This window comes from Eschrichtius robustus, chromosome 17 (assembly GCF_028021215.1).
Source record: "Eschrichtius robustus isolate mEscRob2 chromosome 17, mEscRob2.pri, whole genome shotgun sequence".
Lineage (NCBI taxonomy): Eukaryota > Metazoa > Chordata > Mammalia > Artiodactyla > Eschrichtiidae > Eschrichtius > Eschrichtius robustus.
In genome coordinates this window covers 61,649,950-61,677,900 of record NC_090840.1, presented here as the reverse complement: position 1 = coordinate 61,677,900, position 27,951 = coordinate 61,649,950, and the positions used below count along the sequence as shown (strand labels likewise).

General features: G+C 34.2%; 1 protein-coding gene across 3 annotated transcripts in view; it reads left to right on the top strand.

Moving 5' to 3' along the window:
• Positions 1–27,951, top strand: part of CSMD3 (CUB and Sushi multiple domains 3) — a 1,176,048-nt gene that overhangs the window by 257,981 nt on the left and 890,116 nt on the right. For all 3 annotated transcript variants that reach the window (XM_068525309.1, XM_068525308.1, XM_068525307.1), the window contains exon 4: positions 17,437–17,631. In XM_068525309.1, coding sequence (XP_068381410.1) covers positions 17,437–17,631 — 195 coding nt within the window. The remainder of the gene's footprint in view (positions 1–17,436; positions 17,632–27,951) is intronic.

The following is a 27,951-nucleotide window of genomic DNA, read 5'->3' as shown; positions in this document are numbered from 1 at the left end:
TCCCCTGCCAATGTTTTTTTTCTTTTTTTTTCATTTACATATTTTTGAGTACATATTTTGTGTATAACAGTGTATTCTACTAACAATTGGAACAAAAATAATTGATCTTATAGTTTCAGAAATATATGGCATTGTTAAAAATTATATTTAGTTTAAAATTATGGTAAAATATTTTACATATTTTAACATGCACCTTTATGCATGATTATAGTATGATTAACTTTTGAATATGATAACTCAAGGCAGTATGGCAGTATCCTTTGCTGTTTCATCATATTAAACACTCTCATGTGCAGTTATGAGTAAGTTTAAAATAATGTGCTATTTTGGTGTAGCTTTTTTTCAAAGACAGTTGGTACTTGATCCAATGAAATTTCATGTTTTTTCACTTTATGGAAATTAACAGGCATTCTGTTCTACAATTCTAAGGTTGTTTTATGTTGTTTTCCTAGACTCAGAAGGTGAAACAGTATGTACATTCAAGTTAGTTTGCATTAAAATGAGACTTGTATGCAGGTAAATCCAACATATTTGCTAATTTAATGACTCCAGATCCTCTAGAACACTACATACTCATTTACAAATATGTTTACCCTAATTCATAAACATAATTACATATATTTAGAAATATCTTACTAGAAATAGATCTCTTGGGTTTAGGGTTATACAGGGATTTTATCCGCCTGTAACCTAATGTACCTTATGCTTAACAAGTGATATCCACTATATGGTTTATTCATCATTTTCCATTTGATATGTAAAGGCTGGGTATTGAGTTCTGTGTGAAGATGAAAAATTAAACACATTGATTATTATTCTCTCCTGAAATCCATCTAAAACAAAAGGCTTTTTAAATGACAAAAACTCAGAAGAATATAGATAGTAGAGGAGGATTAAAACCAAACAAAATTTGGGAGCTAGTAATTAGATGAGCCAGTGATAACAGACTTAGAAGTCACCAGAAGGTTGAATCTTAAGTCACTAGTGGGAAAAACTAAGAGGCAATCCTGTTTATACCTCAGAATGTCCAGAAGGTCTCATGAATTGGTGGCACCAGAAACCTATAAAAGAGGCAGTGAAGGTCATGCTTAAAAGAGGAAGATTAGTTGAAAATCCAATTAAGAAGTGGTGAGAGAGCAAAAACATGCAACTAGGCAACTTCCCGTTCCCTACCCCAACTGAATATTGGAAGTTTATTCTCTGGAGGAGGTAGAAGAGTCTTTGGATGGTGAGTCTGAGATACAATTGGAAAGAGAGGTACAGTACAAAAATCAAGCACATTAATGTTTCCATACAAAATTTTGACACCCCCTTCTTCACATACACACGCATCATTCACCTCTTAAATCACAGAAACCTGTCAACCAGTTCAGTACTCTCCAAGCAAATGATTAAAGACTCTTTTATGCAGAATCTAAGCAGTCCAATAGGAAATATTTAAAAATACTGACATAATGGATCTCTCAACAAAACAATCAAGGAAAATAGACTATAGTGAAGTCTACAGGTATCAAGTACCAACTCTATACTCAGAGAATCCATTCAGCTTTTACTTAACTACTTGTAAGTATTAGCAAACAAAAATAACCTAACTTCTGAAGAAGTTCTCTAGCATAGAATCTGAGGTCTAAAACAAATAGAATATAACAATTTTGAGGAAACAAGTTGTATATGCGTAGAAGAAAAATTCAAAAATGGACAAACAAAAAGACTAATATGAATGTTCTCGAAAAGATATAAAACATGAATATGATGCAATGGAAAAAGAACAACCAAATATTCTTAGAAATTAAAAAAATGAAATAAAAATGAAAAAGTTGTTAGAAGAGTTTAAAGGCAAATTTGAGGAATATTTCCAGAAAAAAGGGGGAAAAGACAGATATAGGAAATGAGAAAGAAAAGATAAAGTCATATTACTAGCAATAGTATCAATAATTAGAGGAGCAGTCCAATAGGCCTTCAAATAATAATCATTCTTAAAAAGATCATTGATAAAATGAAGGGGAGAAAATTATCTGAATTTTTTTTTCTAAAGCAGGGAACATGAAGTTCCATATTGAAAGGACCAACACCTATCCAGAACATCTGATGGAAGTAATTTCTTCCTTGTCAAATAAAATTTTAAAAAAAATGTGTAAGCTGTGAGAATATATATATATATTTTTTTTAGCAAGAGAAATAGGGAAAAATAAGAGCAAATTCAAAGTGCTGACATTCAGAATGGCTTTGGCCTTCAAAACATCAGCACTGTCACAGAGCCTTGCTTTCCAAATCCTAATGTAACTGGTTTCCTTACTAGAATTCTGTACCTATCCAAACTATCATGTTGTTTGAGGCATAGTATGAGGCATTATTGATCTCTTAAGCACACATTCTTAAGAAGCTACAGGTGCTTCATTATAACAAAGAAAGTGAATGTTGTGGGATGTAAGAAAGAGAGGATCCAACTAAGAAGATAGTTTAATGGCATATATAGAATAATTCCTGGTAATAGAAACATAAAATAGACATTAACTTGTTCAGATGGAGACTAGAATGTTCTGAAAATTTTTCTTCAGTTAGTTGAAGTTGAATGCTTGATGTATCTAAATTTATTGGGAAGAGATTCAGAGAACTGGCAGAGAGTTTGAAGTTGAGTTTTTATTCAACATGAAATAAATAAAAAAGGGAAATTATTAACTTCACAGAAAATAGAAACTTAAGCAGAAAACAAAAGTTTATGTATAATGTATAGCTTTGCTAAGAATGCTAAGAATAGCATTTACATAGTTATAGTGTTAACACTGAATATTTCAAACACAATTTTATGGGAAAAGTGTGTTAGGAGGGGGTTAGTTTAGGGTGGTGAAAGAGAATAAATTGTGAGGAAATAATTCATATGCCTGAAAAAAACAAAAATCAGGAAATAGTTATATGAGAGGCAGAGATAGATATCAAATGAATTAGTTGAAGATATATTTACAATGGCTTCAGAGTCTTATACCATCTGACCTTGTTTTAACTCTCTGACCTAATTTTCTCCCAGTCTCCCCCTCAGTCCACTGGAACTAATATGGATTCTTACTATTCCAGGAATGCTCGAGGCATTCTGTGCTTCACGGTCTTTGCATTTGCAGTTCACTTTCCTGGAATACATTCCCCCAAGATGTCCTTATGGCTAGCTCCTTTGCCTCCTTTAGTCAGATCTTACGTGCCACCATGTCAGTGAGCCCTTCCCTAGTTAACATAATAAGCTTATATCTCCCCCATTAAACTTTTTATTTTCCTTCTTTGCTTTGTATTTCTCTTTAACATTTATTATCTAATAATACCCTAAATATTACCTTATTTATGATCTGTGTCCCCTCTCCATCACCTGCTTGCAAGTTTATTAGCTCACAAGCTCCCTGAGAGAAGGGGTAATATGTTGCTCATTGTTTTATCCCCAGTGCCTAGGCCAAAGTGTGGCATGCAGTAGGTGCTTAATAAGCAAGTGACAATTAGAAAATATTAATGAATTAATAAATGCAAAAAGAATTTATAACCTATGTTTAAAAGTCATTTGTGAATGTACATAATGGCAAAATAGAAGAAAAAAATATCATTTTAAAAAAAGCTAAAATAAAGATTCTTTAGTGCACATGAATTCCTTATGTTTTAATCAAATATCCCCTAAACGTACATTGTATAAGCAAAAAAAAAAAAGGTTGGGAAAAAGAAGCATAATTATTGATGTTCTCCTGTGTGAGTTCGTATGAATTGCTCTAACATATCAAAAAAAGTTTGAGAAGAAGAGTTCTGAGATTTGAGCTGTTTTCTCATCTGACATTTCTTACAAGACTCCATTTCATTAATAGTTTCATTATGCAGAAGTAAGTTATTGTCATTCAGAAGCAGTTTGGAGATATATTCCATTATAGAATTTGCATGTATAAATAAGCATATTATTAATCAATGGCAATTAGCACACAATGCACTTCCTCTTAAATTTAATTATGTGCTTGATTAAGAGTGTTTGGGTACTTAATTAAAGTAAGAAAGTCCAATGATACTTAATTCTCACTTATATTCATATTGCAATTCTAATAACTCCAGTCCTCACTCAATCCATGCATAGCTCCTATTAATTTGAATCAGAAGTATGCATGCTCACTGAATAAAGCCTGAAATGCAATTGGATAGGTCACATCAAGGAAAATTCTCTGCAGTCTGACAGTATGGAATGAAGGAACAGTCCAGTGCAGGCAACTGAACAGAGAGATAATTGTCATAATTGGTTTCAATTAGTTTTTCATAGCTCTGGTGAAGCAGTTTCTACAGTATTATACCATGAGCTATAACCAGTAACAGAACTAGTTAGCATGATTAATAGGTGTCAATGCTTAAAAAGGTAAAATACATTCTAAATGTTAAGATCTCAGTGAAGATAAATGAACTGAATAACAATGTAAATGCATTGTTGAGAAACCTTTGCCTTTGTTAAATGTGATGTGGTTTGAATGGAATGAGTTCAGACATTCAATGAACTCAAGTGTCATAAATACATATTTTCTGAGGAAAATGAGTTCATGTGCAAACAGCCATCTTTTCAGTATGAAACAAGTGACCATTAAATGAACGTTAGAATGTGGTGATATCAAGAAACTCACATCATAGTTCCTATTAATTTGCTTAAGTAGCCCAAATAAATTTTGCTAATGCCTATGGTACTAAAGAAGAAACTGAAGTATTGAAAGCCTCCTTGGCCACACACTAGTGAATGGCAGAGATAGGATTCCAAGACAATTTTATTTGATTTCATTATTGGAGCTTTCTTTCACTGTATTTCCTTTTCTAATGATAAGGTCAACTGCAAGAACACAAATCAACTGGAGCAAGCTCCCTATTTGTTTTTAGTTTTCCTCCACACTTTCAGAGCTATTCCTATAGGGAGAAAAGGTTGAACATTACTCTGGAAGAGTAAGATAGTCAAGATTCATTGCACTGCTTGTCATCTAGGAAACTCTGAAGGCCCTGGTTTTCACTTCCCCACCAATCCTGCCCCCAACAAAGATTATTGTCTTGTATTTTTTGTCAGCATGGGGTTCAAAATTTTTTTTCTCAAGGAAGTTAAATTCCCAAAGAGATTTGAAATAATTTGGATTTCTCATATTTTCCTAACTTCCCAATTCATCTTTGAATTAAGCTAATTCTTTAACCATAAAAAATATTGAGAGCCCAGTATGTCCAAATTAAAGAGTTTGCAGTTTTAACGACGCACATGAAAAGTATAATATCTGACTTGATTATGGTCTCGAAGGATAGAAACATTTGGATAGAGAAGAAAAGGAGATATTTCATAATAGCGTAAGCAGATCATACTGAGGGACACTGACTATTTGAAATAGAACATGTAACTAGGCAAGCATAGGGAGATTTAGGAGAAGTATAAAGGGGTATGATTGTGGAGGATCTTGATCAAGTGGGAGATTGGATTTGCTTCTGTAGGCAGAGTTGGAAGGATTGTATGGAGGTATTTTGAAAGGATTAACCTGTAAACTCTGAAACAGGATGAAGGGAGGAGATACCTAAATATTAGGTGGTATGATCAGGTAAACCTATGGATCTCCATTTCACTCTTTTTCTATATGAAAATATTAGAAAAGAAACAAGCAAAACCACATTTCTGAAACTCTCTTATAATGGATCCTTGAATTATAATTGCAAGTGACTCTTCTGCAGTTTCCTTCTCCTGTTCAGAGGTTGGTAGAGAGGTGGCAATGATTCTAGGTAAACTTAATTCCATTGGTGACCTAAAGGTAGTAGTCCCCTTACTGGGCTAATTCTGTATTAATCAAGAGGTCCATCCTAGAACTTGTTCCTAGAAACAGTATTAAATCCCTTTTGCTTAAAAAAGTGTTTTTTATTTCTGGCATTGATGAAATATTTGTACTAGAAGTGGTGCATTAAAATAAAAACCTAGGGACTTCCCTGGTGGCACAGGGGTTAAGAATCTGCCTGCCAATGTAGGGGACACGGGTTCGAGGCTTGGTCTGGGAAGATCCCATATGCCGCAGAGCAACTAAGCCTGTGCGCTACGACTACTGAGCCTGCGCTCTAGAGCCCGCGAGCCACAACTGCTGAAGCCTGCATGCCCTAGAGCCCACGTGCTGCAACTACTGAGCCTGCGTGCTGCAAGTACTGAAGCCTGTGTGCCTAGAGCCCGTGCTCCACAGCAAGAGAAGCCACCACAATGAGAAACCCATGCAACGCAACAAAGAGTAGCCCCTGCTCGCGTCACTAGAGAAAGCCCACGTGCGTCAACAAAGACCCAACGCAGCCAAAGATAAAATATAAAAAAATAAATAAAAAACCTAAAATATGTGTTACTGTTTTGTGGTCAGGAGTAGTAGTGAGGAAACATATTATGAGCTGGAAGGCTGGTGGCTTTTCTGAGTTATGGCAACTGTGGTGAAGTAATTGTTAATGACAATCTGGAAGACAGACCACTGAAGCTTTAGCTTGAAAGGATGACGTTAAAAAAAAAAAAAACTTTGTTAAGGTGTGTGGCCTGTTCCTGGCTGCCTTTGACAAGAGTTTACAGCAAAGACAAGAGCTCAGCCTGATATTGGCCAGTTTTCAAGAAGAGAATGAAGAAAGTAGAGTCTAAAATTCTGGTGATTTATGGGTTGGAAAAGCCAACTGCTTCTGTACAGCAGGGGATAAGAAGGTTTATCAGAGTCTCCTATTAAGTTTCTTAGAGGATGAAGGGCAGCCCTGGGGCAAAGATCAGATAAAGAATGTTGCATTCCTGCCCAAGCTTATTGCTTCTGATCAATGCAGGGTGGTCTCAATTTAAAAAAGTGGTTAAAGCAAGTTGGAGTGGGTGGAGAGTGTTCACTGGCACATGAAAATAACTGGAAGCAAATAAACTAGTTCCTATTAAGGTTTTAGAGGAAATTTTAGCCAAATAAACCGTAGAACTCATCTGCACAACTCTTTGGTTGTTCAGTCCTTAAGGCAATTTTCAGGCACCAAACCTGCATTAACAGTTGTAGGACATAAGAACTGTGTACCCCAAGGATAGTCTACTCTCCCACACCCACTTCAAATTTTGCCACAGAGAATATGGACAAGGAAGAACTATTCAACAGGAAATGCCAGGAGACAACAGAGAACACAAGACAAAGGGGCACCTTCTTAAGAGCAGAAGCAGGGTCTTCAAGGGTATGAGGGTCTTCATAATTCCTGTTCAACAGGATCTATTTATTTCCATGACCATTGATTGTGGAATATTCTCCTTTCTTCCCTTATCCACATGGGGATATTTAATTTGACCATTCATTTTCTTCCCTTAACAGGTCAGTGATCCATGAGGAACTAGAGTTGGCCTTAATGGAAAAGCAAAACAAACAAACAATAAATGGCTGCCCATCTCCCAGAAACCTTGGAATTTGCGAAGGGTGTAGAAAAGAGAAAGGGTTGTGTCAAGAGTAAACGGAAGGAAGGGAGAGTTTCTCTGAACATGCTCTGATTAAACTCCCAGTAGCGTGGAATTTAACGTTTTTGGCAATCCAGCTTCAACAAGTGTACAACAGCGCCTAAGGGGATGACAGAGCAACAGGATAGAAAACAATTGGGAATCGGATTACCTGCGGGCCATTTGTTGCATCCTAGCCTAGACTGGTCAGAGAGTCACATAGAGGGAACAACTACTATCTATTTAAGTCATTTCATTTGGCAGCATTAGCATAGCATTGACCCTAGGAGAGGTAATCAAAAACTCTGAAGTGTGACCATTCTTTTCTGAAGTGTTTTCTCATATGTATGGTATTCTGCTTAAGCCATTGGTTTTGTATATTGCCCTGACCACATCTTATACATTTCTGTCTCTGGGCCTTTATTCATGTGATTTATTTGACTTCTCTTGAGTTCTCCCCAGCTAAAATCCTACTCATCTCATTTCATATACTATTATTCCTTTTATATAAATATATAACTTAAAATGTTTTCAGTTTTTGGAATTAGTTTTATTATTTAATTGCCAGAAGATTGTATTACGCATGTCTTTTCCAATTGAGTTATAAGGTCTAAAAGAACAGAAAATGGTTTTTATACCCCTTTGATATTTATACCTCAGGATTCAATAATTATTTGATAATTGATTAATTGCTGAAATATAGTGGTATCTCTCACTCATATTCGATGAATATATAATCTAGTAGATTATCTGTAATCAGTGTAATACATCATTTTAAAGAATTAAGTTACTTTTATCCAAAAAGTCTTAATACCGATACTTGTCCCAATTCTGTCATACAGAAAGTCTATTCATATTTTTCTATTATTCTGAATCATGCTATCAAATGCTACCCCTGCCAGATGCAGCATTATTCCATTTATAGAAACTTTATAATGACGATGCTGCTAATATGCCTCCATTCTGTATTTTTCTTTTGCTTTGTTAATATTCTGGTAGCTATACAGGATATAGTTAGCTTTAAATAATCATAACAGTTTTCATATTTCATGATCTTTCCACTTATCTCTTTCAATACAATGGTAGTTAGTTTACAAAGCAAATACAATATTGTTCTTCATAAGTTCATTTTAGGTGATAAAATTTATTTTGCCAAAAAAGGAGCACTGCTATTTGAAATTGAAAGATATTAACTGCCTCTTATTCACAGATCAAAAGTACATATCCAGTAAATGACTGCCTGGATATTGTGCAGTGGTTTTCTATATTATGTTTAACCATTACTCGATCTGACTCTCAGAACTTATCTCTATTGCCTATGGGCCCTACCTACACCCCAATATCAGAACAGAATGATGTTACACATTTTTATGTTTGGTTTTACACTAACTCTTCCACTGGTTCACACTAAGTTCCTTTGGAAATATTATCAGCCCACCAGAAGATTTATCTTAATTAAAAAAAAAAAAAAAGGGACAGTAGGCTTTTCTCCTTCTCCTGCTTGAAATACATTGTAATTTATGTGCATACTTCTCCCCACACCCCCACCATCAATCTAGTAATCTATTCTCCACTTAGGTAGATAAGCTAGAACAGTGCTGGTTTGCTCTCATTTCCTCTTTATCAGCCAGTAGTTTGTTTGACTTCCCTTTCATTAGGTTAAAGTAATTTAAAAAAAAAAAAAGGGTGTTTATCCTTTTGATTGCCAAATCTGAACCTATTTGAAACTTCAGGATGACTTTCAAAATCGCAAATGAGACCTAATGTTTGCTCCATCTCTAGCGTCCCAGTGAGGACTGTGGCATGACCAGCAGTTTAGGAATTATTCTCATGTTTAGGAACTGGCTTATAGAAGTTAATGTGTTTTCATAAGAATACAATTTTGAATGACGCCAACTATGTAATTTGACCCATATGAGATGTTGCCAATGTGTTGTAGTGCTTATTATGATACAAGTTTAACACATAATATGCCTATGGCTCTTTTCTATGTACCAGTTACACTCTTCTATTTTGTGTCTAAACATTTTCTCCTACAAACTCTGTGTGATGATCATCTTTTATATTTTTCTATTAGAGATAACTCAATTAACTGAGCAATCCTTTTTTGCTTGCCAACAAAATACCACACAATGTATCAATACTAAGTCCTTGATACACAAAGATGAATTAGAGCCCCTGTTTCAAGATGCTCATAGGCTAGTGAGAAAGCAAATGTGTAAAGAAATAAATTCCATTTGGTTATATATACTGAAATTACAGCAGGATCATGCTTCATCTATTTGACTGAATAATTATGCAATTCTATAGTCATGGTATCCATTATTCTTTCATTTGATTTTCATTCCAGTGTTCAAGGTCAGGTTTTCTTCTTGATATTTTGTTAAGTATCTTGCCTTTCACAATTATCCATGTGTTCCTAAGAAATCGGATTTTTTTTAGAACCGAGTTTGTTTTAATATGTTTATTAGTATAAATCACTCATCTTTTTTCTAAATTACTTGGTAGAGTTTTATTGAATTTCTCCAAGGAAAACATGACTCTTCTCCTAGAGTCCTTTATAATATATACTCTCTTTCAGGATTTAAATTGTATTTTTAACTTTTTATTCTTTAACTTATTGGGGTTTTGTTAGGCTGCAATATATCAAAGGTCTTTTTATAATCACTGTGCCTGGTATGATGCTTGATATGATACCAACCAGGTGATGAAAGAATGAATGAATCAGTGACAGTTTGCGAATTTGGTTATACAAATCTTCTACCAGGAGTTGAGATTACACCTTGAATAATTAGCATTTAATGATGTTGACTTAAAAAAATGCATAACCTGAAAGTTGAGAATTATATTTTTTTGGCAGACATACTGAGGACTTAAACCTGGGAGAGAACCTCTCAGATAGCTGAGGGACTGTTCTGACGAGGTAAGGGAAGAGCCAGGATATATAGGAGTTTTTGCAAAAAAAAACCCCACAAAAACAAACAAATAAAAACCCCACAACAACAGGTAGTCAGAACATCAAAAGATTACTGTTAATTAAAGAAAAAACAGACATCTCAAGTTAATGAATTTAGCACTTTTCTATGTATGGGAAGATGCAAGGATCTAGGCTCATTGAAATCATTCCTTTAATTTGCACCTTAACTATCTAGGGCCAATCTCCTGTTTTCTCCATCCTCGGTCCCTTCCAGGTACACAGTTGGGGGTGGTTGCAGAGGCTGATGGCTTGATGGCTGCAACATCCTTTGTTTCCTGATATAGCAGGTGACATTTTTGTCCACAGTGAAGGCATGACCCAATCTTTAGTAGATCATAACTTAATCACACCTAATTTAGATGTCTCAAATGGAAAATTGATTGTAATAATAATAAAGTTGCAATTTGTTGAGCTAATAATAATGCCTGCCATGTAGTGAGTGTTTGCTCAGCATATAAATGACTTATATATATTGTTTTATATAGTCATATCAACAGCCTTGTGAAGTCAATATTCTCATATCCAAATAGTATGCATACATTATTTTGGCTGTTCGCCTTTTTAAAACTTAATTGTGGTGATCCTATTTAATGCACTTATTCATATTAAATTGAATTCGTATTAAATTAGTAAACTCACATAGTACATATCATACATACTATGAAAATCTCTGCTTATATGTATTGGGTTGGCCAAAAGTGTTTTTTGTTTTTTCCATAAGATGGCTCTAGTCGCACTTAGTTGTCTTTAACTTCATTCAAAATAATTTTGTTAGATTGTATGTGACAGCCATCATATCAGTGTGCATTTAAAAAAAGACATCAAAATTGGTGAATTTTTGTGTAACCATTCTAATATTGAAGATGGAAGGAAAAAAGCAACATTTTCAGCATATTATGCTATATTATTTCAAGAAAGGTAAAAATGCAACCGAAACGCAAAAAAAAAGAGGTTTCTGCAGTGTATGCAGAAGGTGCTATGACTAATCGAACGTGTCAAAAGTGGTTTGTGAAGGTATCCAAGTCAAGCATTGAAAATCATTTGCACCAGCTTGGTTATATTCATCACCTTGATGTTTGGGTTCCACACAAGTTAAGCGAAGAAAACCTTCTTGACCATATTTCCTCATGTGATTCTCTACTGAAACGTAATGAAAACGTTCCGTTTTTAAAACAAACTGTGATGGGTGATGAAAAGTGGATACTGTACAACAATGTGGAACGGAAGAGATCATGGGGCAAACAAAATGAACCACCACCAAGCACACCAAAGGCCAGTCTTCATCCAGAGAAGGTGATGTGTATATGGTGGCATTGGAAGGGAGTCCTCTATTATGAGCTCCTTCCAGAAAACCAAATGATTAATTCCAATAAATACTGCTCCCAAGTAGACCAACTGAAAGCAGCACTCGACGAAAAGTGTCCAGAATTAGTCAACAGAAAACGCATACTCTTCCATCAGGATAACGCAAGACTGTGTGTTTCTTTGATGACCAGGCAAAAACTGTTACAGCTTGGCTGGAAAGTTATGATTCATCTGCCGCATTCACCAGACATTGCAACTTCAGATTTCCATTTATTTCGGTCTTTACAAAATTCTCTTAATGGAAAAAAACTCAATTCCTTGGAAGACTGTAAAAGGCACCTGGAACAGTTCTTTGCTTAAAAAGATAAATTTTGGGAAGATGGAATTATAAAGTTGCCTGAAAAAATGGCAGAAGGTAGTGGAACAAAAGGGTGAACGTTGTTCAATAAAGTTCTTGGTGAAAATGAAAAATGTGTCTTTTATTTTTACTTAAAAACTGAAGACACTTTTGGCCAACACAATACATTTAGGGATTCCAATTATTTGCTCTCAGTTTTTCTCTTCTGAAGAGCTTATATAAGGTATCTCTCTCAAAGTAATACTTAATGACAGAATAGCTCTCCTTTCTATTCATGACTTATGCATAGGATATGTATTCACTACATGAACCTATATATTTTGGTCAACCCTTTTGGAATACTTTTTTTCCAATTTAGTTTCTACCCTACCACATCCATAAAACCTGTCTTCACTGTATTTTCAAGTCTAATAACTATTATAGTACTCTGAGTCTTATATTTTAAAATTGTGAATATCCTTGATAATTCTTTTTTTTTTTTTCCTTCTAGCTAACTCTTTATCCTATTTTTAAACCTTACATCATCAGGAAATTCTTTCCAGACCTCCTTTTAATGTAGACTAATTAAGTTTTCTCAATTATATACTTTCATTTTAGCCTGTATGTTTCCTTTATCCCAATTACTACATTATAATTAATATTCTGTAGTCATTTTTTTCCTTGGTTATCATCAAGTTATGAACTCTATGAAGGAAGGGCCATGTCTGTCATTTGCAAAACTATATCCCCAAAATATTGCCCATGATAGCTGTTAATAAACATTTGTGCAATGAATATCTACTTTTCACGGGTAACAGCATGCAATTATTTATTTATTTATTTATTTATTTATTTATTTATTTATTTATGGCTGTGTTGGGTCTTCGTTTCTGTGCGAGGGCTTTCTCTAGTTGTGGCAAGCGGCGGCCACTCTTCATCGCGGTGCGCAGGCCTCTCACTGTTGCGGCCTCTCTTGTTGCGGAGCACAGGCTCCAGACGCGCAGGCTCAGTAATTGTGGCTCACGGACCCAGCTGCTCCGCGGCATGTGGGATCCTCCCAGACCAGGGCTCGAACCCATGTCCCCTGCATTGGCAGGCAGATTCTCAACCACTGCGCCACCAGGGAAGCCCGACAGCATGCAATTTTGAAATGATCTAACACTTTTAAGTTAGGGACACAGGCTTGAACCACAAGTCTACAATTCATTAGTTGGGTGGCCATGGGAAAGTTTCTTAAGCTGATTCCCAGTTTCCCTTTCTGTACAGTGAGGGAAATCATATATGGTGTTGGGTATTTTGTGAGATGTAAGGTGGGAAAATGAATGCTTAAAACAGAGTGTGGCTCAGAGCTGATTTCAGCAATTAAGGCTATTAGCATTCTCATATTGTAAATTTTTAGAAAGCAAAGAAGGTGGTGTTGCTTTACCTGTTACACATCACAGAGCAATGTTAATGGTAATCCTCAAGAGCCTCTGATGAATAAATTAATTGTGTCATTTACCAAGTAATTTATTGTTATGTTTCCTTTTAACTAATATAGATGAATGTCACTAAACTCTAACCTCTATAACTCAATTGGATTTTTGTTTATCTTGGATCTCGCCCAAGTAATTTTTTGCTGTATCAACAATCCTTTACACATTAGTTTATGTTACCAAATTCCTTCATGTTATTTGCTGATAATTTCAATATCTGTGAGAAGAGAAGATAAAAAGAATACACATCTTTCCAACAAATGCACAATAATTTATTGTGGATAGAGCAGTAAAATTAGATAAAGGGTCTCTGACATTTTTGGAGACGTATTTTGAGTGTAAAGTCTTCAGACATGTTTTCCAGTTTTCTTTTCAGTTCACTAAACTGCCCACCCTAAGTATTTCAGTTTTGTCTTACAAACATGATCTCGTGGCATAATTCCAAGAGTAAATTCAAATAAACCTTTAGTACGTAGGGAATTGCTTTTATTTAGTAATCTTTGCATTAAAAGTTTTGATCAATGCTCAACCAACAGTATGATGAATATAACTTGATAGTACCCTACCAACACACTCCAGTCCCATTTTAAACTTTGCATTATGGAATATCAAATGAGATTTATCAGGTTCTGTAGTTTTATTTTAATCACCTAAACCTTTTGATTGATATATTAGTGTCATCTGTTGGTGAAGAAAGCTGTAGTCTGTTCAGCAATTCTGCTTTTAGATGTAATCATCTTCAGAAACACATTGAAGTGACAAGCACAATGTGGTTATCTTGCATGTACATTTAATGAATTACATGAAAATTCTTCATTTTATGCTTAAATCTCTATTTTCTTTAAGAATGATTTCATAATAAACAATATCGTTACTTTGTAAATACCGTGTATATTAATGATTAGTTTGTAATCTGTTTTACTGAAAGTGACCTACCATGTATATCTTCATTTTTTTCCAAAATTCAAACTCTTGTTAGCTGGTAGAAACAGTGTTTAAAAATTAATCTATCTTAAGCTAGTTCTAAAATTCTTATAGTAATGAAAAAGCTAATTTTATTTAAAAGTTCAAATGTGCAGCACTATTTATTTAAAAAAATCAAGACTAAAAAGTGAATGTTCAATCAGAATATAGCAGGGTTTTTAATGGTGGGTTTTATAATTCTTCCAGTTAATAACACATCTTTCTTGGCTCTGCGTTTTAAAATGGACATAAACAGCTTAGAGAGAAGTCCCAAATTAAAGGGTTGGGAGGGCACAAAAAATAGAATCCATGATCAATGACTATAGAATTGGGATCTATTAAACCTGAATGTGAAGCATCCTAATAATTGTCTTCATGGGTTACTCAATGTACAGAGGATGATGGGTAGGTTGTTGTTTTTGAAGGTTAAAGAACAAGGGCAAATGAAAGCAGGAATTTCTGAAGGTGAGAACCAGATATATTTTGGAATTATCTTCTTTGAGTTTCATTTCGAAACAGGCTAAATTCTTATCTGTCTTCTGGTTTAGAAATAATTCAGCCACAAGGCAAGGGCTCGATTAGGTAATCTATTAAAATTCCAACCAGTGTTATTATTAATTCACTGATTCACTTCATGTTTTCCTTTTGCTTTAGGTACTTTTTTCTGGGTAATGCATGTTTGTTCATTTAAATAAAAGTTAAATTTGAGTATAGAAACTATTTAGAGCTTTCTTCTTTCTTCCTTTCATTCCTACACCTAACCGCTTCTTGTAAAATAATTTGGAAACTGCTTTTTCCCCTAGATGTATAACTTCATGATAATTGAAGTCCTGACCTTAATTATTTCTTAGGGGTGAGAGCGAAAGGAGTGGATTGAATCTAAGGACACAAGTGGTAGTTTCATTAAAAGTATTTCCTTTTTTATTACTATATTCAAGGGATTGAATTCTTACTCATTTCATCAAAACTTATTAACCTCACCATCTCTTACAGCAAACATCTCATCTATTAATCAATTGAATTTTCTAAAAAATTAACTCTCAAAGTAAACTCTTCATTTCAAAAGTATTTTGTAAAGAATGGCTGAAAATTTATAGACAATAAATATGTTTTAAATTTTACTGAAAATGAACCTATAAAATATACCTTTGAGAAATAGTAAAGTGAGATATTAGAAATCATTAATCTTGGTTACAGATATTTTAAAATATTTTACAGATATCAGTTTATAATATATAATTAAATGGTGAGGAAGCTTAAGGAAATTGCCTGTTATTTATAGAAACCATTGATATTTAATTAATACTAGTCAAGTTCTTTTCTAGGATTGAGAACCTAAAATAATTGCTTTAAACTAAAAGTATATACTTCATTTCTAATGTATATAGGGCAAGTTCTGTGAATCCTCAATCCACTTCTCGCTGATTGACCTCATTGGAAATTCATCACTGATTTTTTTCTTTTCAATACTCTTGAAAAATTAAACAGAAAAAAAAAATTCACTTAAGAAACACTCAAAAGTACTATAAGCATATTATGGGTAAAAATATAAAATTTCAGCTTTGTTTACTGTACAAATTATCAATAAATTATGATTGCTTTTGTACAGTTACATCTACATTTTATGAAGTGTGTTTTATTTTGGTATTGTATTTTTACTTACTATTGTTATTGATATTTTCAATATTAGTGGTTTATAATTATTTGATTTAATATAAATGATATTGCATGGAATACTAACTGAACAAATAGGATGAATATCAAGGCTAGTTGGAAACATACTTTTTTTTTGCATTGCGACATCTTTTTCAGCTTTTTATTTTGCAGTAATTTCAGACTTTAAGGTAAATTGTGAAAATAGTACAGCGTTCCCATATACGTACTCTTATTCAGCTTTCCTTAATATTAACTGCTTATGTAACCATAGCACAGTTATCAAAACTAGGAAATTAACATTTGTATAATACTATTAAGTAAGCCATAGACTTTACTCAAACTGGAATACCTTTTAGTCCATTCATTCCTTACTGTTTGTATTTCTATTGATTATTATTTGTAGTATAAAAGTAATATAATGTAAAGGTAATATAATAGAAAATTTAGAATATACTATAAGAAAAAATAATGCTTCCCAACTTCTGCTGTTTCTTTATATTTTTTCAATTTTTTTTACTTAAAGTGAAAATGTATTTTTCTCTGAGATGAATATTATTTAAAAAATCTCTTATATTTGTATACTTGTATACTTTTAAGCATCAACTAATAAAATAACAGGGCAATAGGTGAATATCAGACTATTTCCAGATATTTTGCATATTGATCTAATTAAAACTTCACAAGTGTATGTACTTACTATGATAATTCTCATTGTATTCTCCAGGTTAAACACATATTAAAGCTGGAATTCTATTCCAATCTCTCCAACTTCAAAAATATGTCCATTTTTTGCTGCACTATATTTTTCTTATTTAAGTGAAAAAAAGTTTCCACCCAGAATGTATATTTTTTTTCAGATAAATGTTCATGGTTTAGGGTTAAGTAGAAGCATCAGAGTAATGGAGAGCATACTGATGAAACTTGATTTGCATATTACTATGTTAGTAGAATGTAACTTTGAAGAAGCCACATAAATGGTATTGATCTTTTTATCTGTAAAATATGAGTAATACTAATTTTAAAAATTGCCAGAAACTTAAACAATATAAAATATCTAAATTTTGCTGGCATGAAGAATGACACCTAATACCTATTCAGTAAGATTTCATTCCTTTCCCATACTTCTCTGTTTATGTAATTGAAATAGCAGACATTTCCATTTTTCTGTAAATCTTCTTAAAAGGAAAAAAAAAGACACCTGTATCTACATATAATTTTATAAATCTAAAATGTTAAAATATATATTAAAATAACTGTAAACTCTCCTTTTCCCTCCCTTCTATAGAATTGCAGAGTAGCTCTTGTGGAAACCCAGGAGTTCCACCCAAAGGTGTGCTATATGGTACAAGGTTCGATGTTGGGGACAAGATCCGCTACAGCTGTGTAACTGGATATATCCTTGACGGCCACCCTCAACTCACCTGTATAGCCAATTCAGTTAATACAGCCTCATGGGATTTTCCTGTTCCCATCTGTAGAGGTAAAGAAAAAAATAATGTTTATATTTATGTTGACTGAATATTCGTTTGACATAATGAAAATATTTTAAAAATAAGAGTGATAATCAGACAGTATATTTGCAAAACATATTTGGTGCTTGTTTCTTTTATAAAATCTGGAGCTTAGAGAAAAGCACGTACAGTACATGAAAGATTAAGAAAAATACTTAGGACAACATTACTTGTGAAGCGAGACGGTGGATTATATTTCTATATTTCTATACATATTTATACATACATTGTGTATATATGTGTCTTGATGTTTGTACTGGAAAAACATGGAGTTTATGATGCTTAGAAATTTAGTTAGGCTGTCAAAGTCATGATTTTGTTTTCATTTTGAAATATTGACTGAATCTATGAATCTTTTAAAGATTTCTGGTAGAGAGCTTAGCATGGGAATTCATGAAATTAAGAATGCTGTATAATTTATTATCGATACTAATAAGGATCACTTGTATTATGGGGAAAATATAGTAATATACTAATGTAGACAAAGGTACAAAGTACATAGCCTGGAAGACAGAACATGTTCAACATTAGCTGAATTCATGCATGAATCTTGCTCACGGAAATTCTCTGGAGAAATCATGATTTCAAGTCATCTGCCCATTTTTTGATCAGGTTTTGTTGTTGTTGTTGAGTTTTATGAGTTCTTTTTCTATTTTGGTTATTAACCCCTTATTTATTATAGGATTTGCAAATATCTTCTCCCATTCAGTAGGTTGTGTTTTCATTTTGTTGGTCCTTTGCTTTGCCATTCAGAAGCTTTTTAGTTTGATGTAGACCCATTTGTTTATTTTTGCTTTTGTTTCCTTTTCCTTAGGAGACATATCCAGAAAGATATTGCTAAGATCGATGACAAACAGTGTACTGTCTATGCTTTCTTCTAGGCGTTTTATGGTTTTGGGTCTTATATTCAAGTCTTTAATCCATTTTGAGCTGATTTTTGTATATGGCATAAAATAGTGGTCTAATTTCATTCTTTTGCATGTGGCTGTCCAGTTTTCACAGTGCCTTTCACCACAGAGACTATCCTTTGTCAATTGTGTGTTCTTTGCTCCTTTGTCATAAATTAATTTTCCATATATATGTAGTTTTATTTCTGGGCTCTCAATTCTACTCCATTTGAGCTCTATGTATGTTTTTCTGCCAATATCATGCTGTTTTGATTATTATAGCTTTGTAATGTAATTTGAAATCAGTGTGATATCTCCAGTTTTGTCCTTTTTCCTTGGAATTGCTTCAGCCACTCGGTGTCTTTTGTGGTTCCATATAATTTTTAGGGCTTTTTGTTCAATTTCTGTGAAAAATGTTGCTGGAATTTTGATAGGGATTTCATTGAATCTGTAGATTGCTCTAGATAGTATGGATGCTTTAACAATGTTAATTCTTCTAACATTTTAACCGTGTTAATCCATGAGCTGAGCGTGGAATATCTTTCCATTTCTCTGTGTCTTCTAGGCCTTTATTACATTGAAATACTCTTTTCTATACCTATTTTATTGAGAGTTTTTTGTCATAAATGTGTGTTGAATCTTGTCAGATGCTTTTTCTATATCTATTGAGTGGAACATATATTTATTTTTCATTTTGTTAACGTGATATATGTGTGTGTGTATGTATATATACACACACAGATATGTGTGTGTGTGTATATATATATATCACATTGCTTGATCTGCAGATGTTGAACCATCCTTTAATTCTAAGAATAAATCCCACTTGATCATGATGTATGCTCTCTTAAATGCATTGTTGTTATTCAGTTTAGTAAATTTGTTGTAACATAATTTTAATAGTAACATAGATAGTAACATTAATAGTAACATAATTTTTGCATATATGTTCATCAGAGATGTTGGCCTGTAATTTTCTTTTTTTGTGTGTACTTGTCTGGTTTTAGTATCAGGGTAATGTTGGCCTCATAAAATAAGTTAGGAAGCATTCCTCCTTTTCAATTTTTTGGAAAAATTTGAGAAGAATGGGTGTTAAATATTCTTTGAATATTTGGTAGAATTCACCTGAAAAGCTGTTTTGGATCTGGAATTTTGTTTTTTGTGAGGTTTTTGATTACTGTTTTAATTACCTTATCAGTTTTCTGTCTATTCAGATTTTTTATTTCTTTATGATTTAGTCTTGGAATATTGTATGATTCTAAGAATGTATCCATTTCTTCTTGGTTGTCCAATTTGTTGGTGTATAGCTGTTCATAGTATTCTCTTATAATCCTTTGTACTTCTGTGATATCTTTTGTTACTTCTTCCCTTTCTTTTCAGATTTTATTTATCTGCGCCTTCTTTCTTCTTTTTTTTTCCTTAGTGATTCTAGCTAAAGGTTTATCTTTTCAAAGAACCAGCTCTTAATTTCATTGATCTTTTCTATTGTCTATTTAGTCTCTTTTCATTTATTTCTACTCTGATCTATATGATTTCCCTTCTTCTACTCAGTTTGGGCTTTGTTCTTTTTTTTTTTCTTTTTCCTAGTTCTTTTAGGTTAGAGTGTATATTTGATATTTTTCTTATTTCTTGAGGTAGGGCTGTTTGGCTATAAACTGCCCTCTTGGTACCACATTTGCTGCATCTGATAAGTTTTGGTATATTGTATTTTCATTTTCATTTGTCTTCAGGTGTATTTTTTATCTTCCTTTGATTTCATCATTGATCCAATAGTTGTTCAGTAGCATGTTGTTTATGTTTCACATATTTGTGATTTTTCTAGCTTTCTTCTTGTAATTGATATCTAGTTTCATACTATTGTGATCAGAAAAGATGTTTGATATGATTTCAGTCTTCTTAAATTATTGAGACTTTTTTGTGTGTGTCCTAAAAAATGCTCTATCCTTGAGATGTTCCATGTGCACTTGAGAAGGCTGTGTGTTCCGCATTTGGATGTAATGTTCTGTAAATTTATTAAGTCCATTTTATCTAGTGTTTCATTTAAGGCCACTGTTTCCTTGTTGACTTTCTCTCTGGATCATCATTCACTGATGTAAGTGGGATGTTAAAATCCCCTACTATTATTGTGTTGCTCTCAGTTTCTCACTTAGTTCCGTTAATAATTGTTTTATATATGTTGGTGCTCCTATGCTAGGGGCATATGTATTAATAACTGTTGTGTCTTCTTGATGAATTGTACCTTTTATCATTATAGTATTTCCATATCTGTCTCCTTATCATTTTTTCGTTTGAATTCTCTTTTGTCTCATATGAATATGGCTACATCCACTTTTGTTTGGCTGCCATTTGCTTAGAGTGTCATCTTCCATCCCTTCCTTTGAGTCTGTGCTTGTCTTCAGAGCTGAGCTGAGTCTCCTGGAGAGCATATAGTTGGCTGTTGTGTTGTATTCTGTCTATCCACTCTGTGTTTCAATTGGTGAATTCAGTCCATTTACATTCGTACTTCCATTTTGTTTTCCGGTTGCTCTATATCTCTGTTGTTTCTTTTTTTTCTATTGTTTCTGTCTGCCATTTTATTTCAGTGATTTTCTATGATATATTTCTCAGTTTCTTTTTTCTTATTGTGTCTCTGCTCTAGATTTATGTATTATGATTACCATGAGGTTTATATAAAACATCTCATAAATAAAATAGTCTTCTTTTATTGAAGTATAGTTGATTTACAGTGTTTCAGGTGTACAGCAAAGTGATTCAGTTATATCTGTCTATTCTTTTTCATATTCTTTTCCATTATATGTTATTGCAAGATAGTGAATGTAGTTCCCTGTGTTATACAGTAGGTCCTTGGTGTTTATCTATTTTATATATCTGTTAATCACAATTTCCAAATTTATCCCTCCCCCCTTCCCCTTTGGTAATCATTAGTTTGTATTCTGTCTCTGAGTCTAGTTCTGTTTTGTAAATAAGTTCATTTGTATCATTTTTTTAAAATTCCACATATAAGTTATATCGTATGATATTTGTCTTTCTCTGTCTGACTTACTTCACTTAGTATGATAATTTCTAGGTCCATCCATGTTTCTGGAAATGGCATTACTTCATTCTTTTTTATGGCTGAGTAACATTCCATTATACATGTAATGGAATATTTTATATATATATGTGTGTGTGTATGTATATATGTATAGGTGTATATATATGTATATACGTGTGCTATGTCTGCTTTATCCATTCATCTGTTGATGGACATTAAGGTTTCTTCCATGTCTTGGTTCTTGTAAATAGTGCTGCTGTGAACGTTGGGGTGCATATATCTTTTCAAATTAGAGTTTTAATCTTTTCTGGATATATGCCCAGGAGTGGGATTGATGGGTCATATGATAGCTCTATTTTCAGTTTTTTATGGAACCTCCATACTGTTCTCCACAGTGGCTGCACCAATTTACATTCCCACCAACAGTGTGGGAGGATACCCTTTTCTCCACATCCTCTCCAGCATTTATTATTTGTTGACTTTTTGATGATGGCCATTTTGACCGGTGTGAGGTGGTACCTCATTGTAGTTTTGATATGCATTTCTCTAATAATTAGTGAAGTAGAGCACCTTTTCATGTGCCTATTGGCCATCTGTATGTCTTCTTTGGAGAAATGTCTGTTTACGTCTTCTGTGCATTTTTTGACTGCATTGTTTGTTTTTTTGATATTGAGTTGTATAAGCTGTTTGTATATTTTAGAAATTAACCCCTTGTTGTTTTCATTGTTTGCAAATATTCTCTCCCAGTCCATAGGTTGTCTTTTTATTTTGTTTATAGTTTCCTTTGCTGTATAAAGGCTTTTAAGTTTAACTAGATACTATTTATTTTTGCTTTTGTTTCCATTATCCTTGGGGACAGATGCAATAAAATATTGCTGTGTTTTATGTCAAAGAGTGTTTTGCCTATGTTTTTCTCTAGGAGTTTTATAGTATCCAGTCTTACATTTAGGTCTTTAATCAATTTTGAGTTTATTTCTGTATGTGGTGTTAGAGAATGTTCTAATTTCATTCATTTACATGTAGCTGTCCAGTTTTCCCAGCACCACTTATTGAAGAGAGTGTCTTTTCTCCATTGTATATTCTTGCCTCCTTTGTTGTAAATTGACCATAAATGTGTGGGCATATTTCTGGACTTTCTATCACTTTCTGTTGATCTATGTGTCTGTTTTTGTGTATGTACCATACTGTTTTGATAACTGTGGCTTTGCAGTATAGTCTGAAGTCAGGGAGCATGATTCCTACAGCTCCATTCTTCTTTCTCACGATTGTTTTGGCTATTTGGGGTTGTTTGTGTTTCCATACAGATTTAAAAAAATTTTGTTCCAGTTCTGTGAAACATGCCATTGGTAATTTGATAGGTATTGCATTGAATCTGTAGATTGCCTTGGGTAATATGATCATTTTAACTATATTGATTCTTACAATCCAAGAACATGATATATCTTTCCATCTGCTTTTGTGGTCTTCAGTTTCTTTCATCAGCATCTTATAGTTTTTGGAGTACAGGTCTTTTGCCTCCTTATGTAGGTTTATTTGTAGGTATTTTATTCTTCTTGATGTGGTGGTAAATGGGATTCTTTTCTTAATTTCTCTTTCTGCTATTTTGTTGTTAGTGTATAGAAATGCAACAGATTTCTGTATATTAATTTTGTATCCTGCAACTTTACTGAATTCATTGATGAGCTCTAGTAGTTTTCTGGTAGCATCTTTAGGATTTTCTACATATAGTATTATGTTATTTGCAAACAGTGACAGTTTTACAGCTTCCTTTCCAATTTGGATTCCTTTTCTTTCTTTTCTTCTGTGATTGCTGTGGCTAGGACTTCCAAAACTATGTGGAATAAAAGTGGCAAGAGTGGGCATTCTTGTCTCGTTCCTGAACTTAGCAGGAATGTGTTCAGCTTTTCACCATTGAGTATGATGTTAGCTCTGTGTTTGTCATGTATGGCCTTTTTTATGTTGAGGTTTTTTTCCCTGTATGTTCAGTTTCTGGATAGTTCTTATCATAAATGGATGTTGAATTTTATCAAAAGCTTTTTCTGCATCTATTGAGATGATCATATGGTTTTTATTCTTCAGTTTGTTAATGTGGTATATCCAACTGATTGATTTGTGGATATTGAAAAATCCTTGCATCCCTGGGTTAAATCCCACTTGATCATGGTGTATGATCCTTTTAATGTGCTGTTGGATTCTGGATAATTCTCCATCAGTGTGACTTTAAGTTTGGTTTCTGGAGAATTTTCTTTTTTGTGATGCTGTGTTACCATGGTTTTTCATGGGGCTTGATGAGCTGTTCTTATGCTGGCACATTTGAAGTAGTGGACACTTTTCTTCTTCAGATGAATGTTCTTTTTTTCCTTGATTCTAATGATTTAACAGATTAGTAATCAGAGGTCTTCCTTTTGTTTTTCAGTAGCTTGTGCTATAGCACTTTTTTTGGTTTCTCTTACTTGAGCTGCCTGTAGTTATATTTGAGAATCAGCACTTTCCACCCTCTACCTCCTTTGCTAGAGGTATTGCCTTGTGCCTTCATTGTAGCTGCTTGTGCCTCGCTGCTGCTAATGATGCTGTTGTAGCTGGCATCATTACCTGGGGCACTGGGATGGCAAGAACCTACTCTGTGCCCAGGATCTCCTGAGTCTCAGGCTCTGCTACAGTGGAGGGAGTGGGAGAGTAGGGAGTGAGCTGGAGTCTTGGTTGCCTCTGCTGCATCTGGGGTTATTAGGTTTGCATGTGCTACTGCTGTGGATGGGCAGGGCTGTAGTGGTAGGCACCTTCATGGCTGGAGAGACCAGCTGCAGGCTCAACTGCCACTGCTGCCTGGTTCCCTGTGAGCATGGGAACCACTGTGGCTGGGAGGCTGGAGTTATGTATGCCTCCTTCCCTGCTGCTACCAGGTTCTCTGGGACTGTGCGCTCAGCTGCCGTGGTCGGGGGTTCAGGATCTCAGGCACTGTCTCTGCTTTTCTTCTGATTCTGCCTTCTCTATGTATTCCAGTCCACCCACCTTTACATGTACAGATGTGTGGAACTCTCCAGCACCCTGGTGTGCTGGACCAAGTCATATTTGTTGAGTTATGTATTTTTACTGGTTGTAGTTTGAAGAGGAGAGACAAAGAGAGCATCTCTCGTTCCACCATGATGCTGATGGCACCCCCTTGCATCTACTTCTATGACTGCTAATTAGCTACCGTTTGCTTAAGTATTTATAGTATATTAGGAAATTTATAAGCATACTCACTTTTAAATTTCACAGTATGAAACTGAAGCTCAAAAATTTAAAAAAAATTGTTCAAGGTTACTCAGTAAATGTCAAGAACCATGAAGAGTTTGAGATTTTACTTGACTTGGAATTAACGATTTCTCTGCCACAGTTTCTTGGATGGTGATAGAAGACACAAGACTCTTGGGTCAGAAACAAAGGAGAGTTTATTATTCACAGAAGTGTCAGGAGACAGAGCATCAGCGTTTGTGCCAGTTCTCCAAGCCCCAGTTCCCATAGAATGTATGAAGAGTATGAGATATCTGCATATGTAGTATGTGTTGTTATAGGAGAGGAATCATGAGCTTCAGGACAAATACATTTGAAGAGATAGTTTGGTACAAAGAGAAGAAGGACAGTTGGAATCTCTGCTTGCAAGATGTACAGAAACATTAGAGTCTGATGAAGAAATTTTTCCCGATTTGGGGTGTGGTGGGGGGGATGCCAGATTTGAACCCTTCTGTCAGGTTCCAAAGCCTTAGCTTGTTATCCCTTTGATACTTCACCAAAATTATTTGCATCTGTCTTCAAAAATGTTTAATAACAAGAGAGTAAATGGAGTTTTATATGTGAATCAGTCCAAAAATGTTTAGTCAATTTTTTAAATGCATGAAACTTCCTAAATCAAAAGGACTTATTAAGGTACTTAAAACCAAGAGGTGTTTTAAGAGGTTTCAGTGGAGTATTCCCAACACTATCTTAGAGTTAATTTCCTTTGTGGGGCTCCTTTTCTCCCTTCAGCTAAGAGCCTGTGGGGTCAGGAAGATCTGAATCTAAATACTCATTCTTCCACTTACCTACTAGGACCTTTGAGCAAAAATTACATTATTTTAGAAACTATTTATTTAGCTATAATAGAATTAATAGATAGACAGAAATACCAAAATCACAGTACTGTTGGAGTTTAATATGATAGCATATGTAAAGTGTCAGTTACATACAAAGTTATTTATGTAGCTCTATGTTTCCACTTTTCCATAGCACTTGTTACCATCTCCTCTTTAACAAAAGGAATTACAGTCAATAAAATCTTGATGGATAATATCATTTATACTTATATCCAAGTCTAACCTTCCAACCAGCGCTTCTGTTTTTGTTGTTGATTTTGTTGCCATTTTGTTTGTTTCTGCCAGGGCATATACTCTACTTCCCTACTCCTCATCTTCAAGTCCCTTCAGGCATATTTTCTTTGACTCCCATTCTAACCTCTATGGCTTTTATCTATCAAAAAATGACACCCATTGTTTTTTTGAAATTCTGTCTCCTCAACTTCATTTTGCCAAGCTTACCTTTTTTTCTCTTTACCACTGATACTGATGAATACATTTACTCATTCAAATATATTTATTAAGGGCCTGCTCTGTGCAAAGCATTATTTCATGTGATGAGGATCAAAATATGATTAAGAAACACGTCTTGCCTTTAAGAACCCAGTTCTAGTGGGACTGATCATAACATAATCAAGTAGTTACAGTAATGTGTGATAATTGCTTTAATATCAGAATCTATAGAATGTTAGGCACCTTGATAAGGAAGACCTTAATTTCTCCCAGTTGAGTGGAAGGGAGTTGAGGTTGGAACAGTGGTTTAAGAGAAAATTTCACAGAGGACTTGCTAAAAATGCAAATTGTATAGAGCAATAACTTTTCCAATGAGGCGATAATTTTCCTTTCTAGCCTCAAAAGTAGTTCTCATGTATTACTTATATTCACTGGCTAAAGGTGGAGTCTATGAAGTCATACTTCATAGAGCGTATGATCTGGTTTTCTAAGAAGCATTTTACCACCTGCTAGCCATTTTTTTTAAAATTAAAACTTTAAAGAGTAGAGGGATAGTGCATTTGGATTTTGTGTGTTTGCCATTTTTGAAAAAAAAAAAATACTATTCAGTCCATGGCTTCCCTCCTCTACTCTTTGCCACTTGATAGCATACTGATTCTTTAATTTATAACTTTGCAGGGGGCTGATAACATTGTAATGATCTGCTTATTGCTTTCCCTGGAGTTTACATATTCTCTCCTCGATGAAACCTTTGCTTTTAGAGAGTTATTTTGGTGATCCCTAACCATGATAGTTTAAGAAAAATGAACGCCTCATCAACCTAGAGAGTATGGTGCAAAGGTTTTTGTGTTCACAAGCACGATGAATTTTATCAACACCATCTGCTAGTATTTGTAAAGGCATTTAACTGCTTGATGCTGGGCTAAACAATATTCCATAAAAAGTGAAACCAAATTCCTGTGCACTAAGTCTGGAATGAAAATACCTGGCATACATACCTGTTCTGCACTTCTTCCTTTGATAGACATTCCATGCCATTTATTTCACTGAGCTTTAATGTGGCCTCAGAGTCCTTCTCAACTCTGTGCTCCCAACACTTCTTACAAATTAAGAGCAGTTGGCAGACAAGGTGAAACAGATTTGCTAGTCCTAGATTAACCATTCTAAAATTCATAATGATAGTCTATATTCAGAATGGCATTTTGGTATACACAACCTGGGGCAAACTAATAAAAGTGCATGTGAAAGTTACACATAAATTAAGTGTAACTTTGAATTTTTCTACCACACTTTCCATTACTATCTTGACAACGTTATCTGGACACAAAATCTTTCATTAGCCTTATCATTTCACATAAAGGGATCTGGTCTCTTTATGCGAACGGCTGTATTTAATAGTAATGAGGAAAACATTTTCTGCATGCCTTTTAATAAACAAGCAAGAGAAGCGTAAATCATTTGATAATGGGGTTATTTTATCACCTCAAAGACTACCAAAATCCTAGTGATGTCAGGCTACAAGGAAAAATTGACAAGTGTCTCAGGTCACTTGCTGTTTCTTCATGTCTCCCAGGAGAATGTAGGCTGTTCTATCAACAATCAGGCCAACACTCAACCACCTTCTCATGTACCCTAACCTTGTTCTGAAAAGTTCATTTGTGTGATTAAAAGGATGAAAATGTCCTGATTAAATTGTCTTAGTAGTGTCCAGTATGATGGAGCAAAGGTTGCAAGACTTGTCTATAAGGGTATAAGATCCGTAAGCTGATCTGCCTTCCTGCCACATATTACTGGAAAGTTGTTTCTTTTGTCAAAAATTGAATA